Source organism: Ochotona princeps, chromosome 13 (genome assembly GCF_030435755.1).
Source record: "Ochotona princeps isolate mOchPri1 chromosome 13, mOchPri1.hap1, whole genome shotgun sequence".
In the NCBI taxonomy this organism is placed as follows: Eukaryota; Metazoa; Chordata; class Mammalia; order Lagomorpha; family Ochotonidae; genus Ochotona; species Ochotona princeps.
The window spans coordinates 6,587,128-6,592,500 of record NC_080844.1 but is presented as its reverse complement, the minus strand read 5'-3'; the positions used below and the strand labels follow the sequence as shown (position 1 = coordinate 6,592,500).

The 5,373-nt window shown below is 55.2% G+C and overlaps 1 protein-coding gene across 1 annotated transcript in view; it reads right to left on the bottom strand.

The window, feature by feature from the left end:
- DRGX (dorsal root ganglia homeobox) overlaps positions 1-3,402 on the bottom strand; it is a 23,968-nt gene extending 20,566 nt beyond the window's left edge. The window contains exon 1 of the mRNA XM_058671912.1: positions 3,325-3,402. Coding sequence (XP_058527895.1) covers positions 3,325-3,358 — 34 coding nt within the window. The 5' untranslated portion in view covers positions 3,359-3,402. The remainder of the gene's footprint in view (positions 1-3,324) is intronic.
- Positions 3,403-5,373: the final 1,971 nt, after the last annotated feature.

The following is a 5,373-nucleotide window of genomic DNA, read 5'->3' as shown; positions in this document are numbered from 1 at the left end:
TGTCCTCTGGCCTGACCTTTAACACATACAGCTCCCATTTCCTGGAACAGGAAGGCATTGTCCTTCCCAAGCAGCCTCCAAAACTCGCTACGAAGCCAGAACAGAATTTGGCCCCAAACGTGCATTCAGCACATTTTCCAAATGTGCACTATTTACTTGATAGTCCACAATGGCTTCTTAGCAAAATAAATGAGCACACTCCCATTAAGCAGCGAGTGCGTTACCTGCCATGGGCCCCGTGCTTGGGAACCCTGCCCCATGGGCAGCGGGCACTCTTGGGCCTTCCTGCCAGGACCACGTCCCATGGAAGGACCTCAGGCCCAGAGACACATGGTGCTGGGGGCTTCTTCAAACTCTGCCGACTACCCAGAGTCCTCCCAGCTACGGGTTACCCCCAGGGCCTTATCCTTTTCTCAGCATTCCTGTTCCTACTGAAAGCTTTCCTCTTGCTCCATCTTCCTGTCCACATGGCATTCTGCTGCAGAACCCACTTATGAATCCTTCTCTCCAGCTCTTTGCAAATTCTCAGAGGGACGATCCCAGAGTAATCTTATACCCATTACTTTGCCAAAAAAGCCAGATAGTCTCCTTTTGAAGCAAAATTAATAAACAAATAAATAAATAAATACAATGCATGAAGATACCCAGGACTTTAAGATGTAATCAAATATGGGCCCGGAGGTGTGGCCTAGCGGCTAAACTCCTCGCCTTGAAAGCCCCGGGATCCCATATGGTCGCCGGTTCTAATCCCGGCAGCTCCACTTCCCATCCAGTTCCCTGCTTGTGGCCTGGGAAAGCAGTTGAGGATGGCCCAATGCATTGGGACACTGCACCCACGTGGGAGACCCAGAAGAGGTTCCAGGTTCCAGGTTCCCGGCTTCAGATCGGCGCGCATCGGCCCGTTGTGGCTCACTTGGGGAGTGAATCATCGGACGGAAGATCTTCCCCTCTATCTCTCCTCCTCTCTGTATATCTGACTTTGTAATAAAATAAATAAATCTTTAAAAAAAAAAAGATGTAATCAAATATACCAGCTCAGTCAGCACCTGATTGGTACAGATTGGTACAACCTGATTAGAAGGTAATTTACCAATATCCCTCAACAATGTGAGTGCACACATGGGCTGCTGATCTATGACTACATTCACGAACTGTGCCAACGTAAGGATGAAGAAAATCTGAAAACCACCAAATTTTCCCGAGACACTTCGGTGCCGCTTATTCAAGATCTTCAACTATGAAAATAATTACGCATGAAGTTTTCATTTATTTACACCAAAATAAATTGGTCTTTTGGTTCTGCTTTCCCATGAACTCTCTGAAGTGCCCATGTATAATGGAATACTACACAGCTGTTGAAAAGAAATCTGTCAATCTGTTTCTAGAAAGATCTCTGAGCTACACCAGGAAGTCCCCAAAGAACACACGACACTATAAGGCCCAGCCTAAAAAGACAACATGTAAATGACAGCAAACACGTCTTTTTTTTCTTGAAGGACTTTCAAGAAACCAACAACGGCAGGTGGATTTAGAAAAGGAGGTAGAAAGGGACTTTTGCCTTTCTTTGCGTAGGTTCCTGTTCTAATGGAACTTCTCATGCAGGTGCATAGGAGACTTCAACTTCATATCAACAAAAGCATCCAGGTCAGCCACACCCTGCTTTCTCCATTAATAGAAATTAAAAGTTCCAAGCTGAGAAATGGCTCTTCTCTCCACAGCCAACTGCCTCCGCCCCATCACACCAGGACTAAACAGAACGCTTCCTTCTGTGGATGTGACCAAAAAAAAAAAAAGAAAAGAAAAAGAAAAAAGACAGAGAAGCCACCCCAAGGGATCAGTGGGACCTGAAGCTCATCTCCATGCGCCTGGTCCTTTCAGCACCCAGGTGAGAGCCACCTAAGGTGCAGGGGGCAGAGCTGAGGGTGCTGGGCAGCTCTCGAAGGGAGAGCTGAATCCCTATAGGCTGGGTCAGGATGGATCCCAAGTCCCTTTGCTACCTGCCCTGCAGGCAGTCAAGCCCCTTCCCCTGAATTCATTAGAAAGTTAGCCACTTGCTCCACGCCCCAACCCCGGCTCTGACCAACAGCTTGGCTAATGGTTCCGAAACATCGAGCGCCAGCAGGTGTACCTCTCTGCCCCTCAAAGTCCATCCAGCCTGGGTCTTCATGAATTAAGGAGATGAAATGCAGAGGAGTATGTGGCCTTTTGCCCCTAGGAATGCTCGCCTGGTGGCAAGCAGGGCTTAACTGCTGCCCCGGCTTCCTTTCAAAAATCACAGACTCCTATGAAAACCAGGAAACCCCCCCTCCAAAAAAAAAGCAGCTTTCTGGAATCCCTGCACAGAACCTGAGAGGCTACTCCGAGTACCAGGGCAGGCCCAACTCTCAGGTAACCTTCCGCCTCCCAAAGAACTCATGGCCTGTTGCCCTGCCCCAGGCCCGGCGGCATTTCTGCACCTCGCAAATCCTTCTACTGTTCAGTGAGAACCAAGCATTGGCTTGCTAGAAGCCCCATTGACACTGTTTGCCCTAAGGAAGGCCTCAGTTCACCTTGAGAGTGGACAGGAATGCACCCCTTGGAGAACCCACCCTGGGGTCCCGCAGGTCTACAGAGAGGCTCAAGCTGCGCCCTTATCACCTCCCCTGTCCCGCAAGCCGCAAAGAGCAGGGATCGGGCAGATAATTTCTTCCAAGGCCAGGAGACTTTGAAAAATAACCTTGGCCTTGGTGGGAGGCGGTGGGGGGAGATGGAGTAGGGGAGAGAAGGGTAATTGGATTTGGGATCCAAAATCCCACTGATGGGAGCCAGGCCAGGGCAGGGAGGGGACAAGAGAGGGGACCCCAAGTAGGCTCCGGAGGTGATCAAGGAGCTCCAGACCTGCGCCCAGCTTCCCTCAACTGAGAGCCAGGTCTCTGAAGCCTCTCTGCCCCCACGTTCCCAGCGCTAGAGGAAGCCGCCCAGATCTGGTCCTTCCTGGCCAGCTCGCCTTGGCTTTCCGAGATGTTGGCAAAACACCGTGAAAGATTGATGTGGCCCCCTGGGCGGGGGAGCCCCGATTAGAAGCGTGACACGAGCATCTGCTGATCCCCTTGACAGGCATAGCCCGCGGGCCTCCCCGGCCTGGGCGGGGAGGGAGGTGGGAGGCAGGTGGCGAAGGGGGCGAAGGGGGCGGAGGCTGGAGCGGAGTTCCCGAAGGGGGAACGGCGCCCCAAACTCACTGCCAGGCCGCTGCGATCCTCCCAGGGCTGAGCCCTCACCCGGATCAGCCCCGCCGCGGCGGGGCTCCGGCCTTGCCCGAGCAGTCCCGGCCACAGGCTTACTCACCCTCCAGCTGGGGCGGACAGTGGAAATAGAACATCGCTGACAGTCGGGTGGGCTGGACGGCGGCCGGAACTCTTCGGACCGGCTGGCTGCAAGGCAAACAAGGATAAGAGCCTAAGTGTCGCTCTTCCGGGCCCCGGGCGCAGCCCTGGGGCGCACCGACCAGGGTCCGCTCCCAACACCTCCCGACCTACTTGCAGGACAGGAAGGGAATCTGAGAGCACCCACCAGTCACAAGGCAGCCCCCCCACCCAGGGGGAGCCCCTGGGGTGGAAACACTTCCTGGCCAACTGTGCCCGAATCTCTCACCCATAGCCCCAAAGCTGCGCGCGCTGGTCCCGGCTCTCCGGGAGTCCCCCGGCCCAGAGCCTTGCGCTCGGCCACCGCGGGCGAGCGCGCACGCGGCGGGCTCTAGCGGGGTTGGCTGCTGAGCCTCCCGACCCGCGACCCGGCGGGCGCTGGGGACCCTACGAGGGAAGGTGTCCGGAGCCGGGCGTACCTCGGCGGGCGGCGCGGGCCGCCAGGCTGGAGCGAGAGCGCTCTCCGCGGGCTGCACGCGGGGCTGGGCTGCCGGCGACGGGCGGGGCGCGGCGGGCGCCCGCAGGACCGGAGAAGTGGGTCGGCCAGTAGCCAGATGTCTTGCTGTCTGTCTACGGCGCGCGCCGCCGCTCAGCACTTGCCTTTATAATCTCACGCGTAATTGGCCTTAATCTGATTATTTCCAGCGCTGTCTACAGCGAGTAACTTGGATAGGTCTACTGGGCCTTACAAATGGCCCACGTGGTGTTAAAAAAAAAAATCTGTCATTTCTCAGCAAACATCGGGAATGTTGATCCTTTTTTGTTTGAAAAGAGGCTCCGAACAAACAACCAAAACCGGCACCCCGGGGGAGGTGAGGGAGGGGGCAAGACATTATTTTCTGGACTCCCGGCCCCAGCCCCAGCCCCAGCCCGGAACCACTGCCCTCATTTCCCCCACCCCACCCCCAGCCTCGAACCTGTCGTCCTGGGAGCGCTTGGCTTGGTCTCACGCTCTCGGTGGGAGCAGCCGCTCGGCCACTCCGGGGCTGCCAAGTAACAAAGCGCCGCTAATTGTCGCTGCCGGACGGGTTCGGGGGCGACTGTGCGCGCGGCTTCTCTTTCCCAGCGATCGTACAGAAGGAAAGTTTGATTTTGTTCTCAGCAAGGGGTCCCTAAATTTATGTTCGATGCTCGAAGTAAATGATATGCGGTGGGACCCTCCGCAATTACTTTTAAAACGCATCGGAGGCAGACGCGTCGGCGGAGAGAGACCGCCCTTCTCTCTGCCTGGGTGAAAATTAAACTCTAAAGTACCGGGCTGAAATTTTCAAGTCAGGGGCGCGGGATTGGATCAAGTCACATAAACTGGGGAAAAAAAAGAAAGTCTAATGGCGCATAATTGGTTCTGTAATAGCATTACACCGGGATAATAGCCCGTTACGGCCCTTGCACTATTAAGTGCTTCCCTGGCGGAAAGCCTTTATGATATTAAAGGGGGAATATAATGATATTTTGGTTATTAAATGCGTGTAATTAATTTATGCACCACTGAAAATAAAGTTGGTATTATGACCCACTCAAGATGCCTCGCAGAAGGCAAGTCAGACAACTGTTGATAAGTTTTTGCTGTCTGGGTTCCGTCTAGACTGCTTGCTCGTTTTATTTCGGGACGATGGCTTCTTGGGCAGACTGCACAGACTGAATATTTTATAAACGCTCTGATGCCGTGTGCGAGCCTTGGCTAGGCAATGGGTCGGGTCTCCGCCCCGGCCCCCAGGATGCAGCCCCGATCTTAAAGACGCAGCACTTGGCGAACAAAAGGCCTGGCGGGCCGCCGCTCCCCTCCGCGCTGCCCCCACGCGAGGAACCGCGTCTAGGGGGCCGAGGAGCGTGGAGCCGGAGGCCGGCACATCGCCTAGGGCCACCGGTTAGCCACTGGACGCTTCGCGAAAACCCGGCGAGAGGAAGACGCTGCTAAGCCGGTCCAGCTGCGGCGACCCAGGGTCGGTTTCACGCCAGCTCCCCGGCGGAG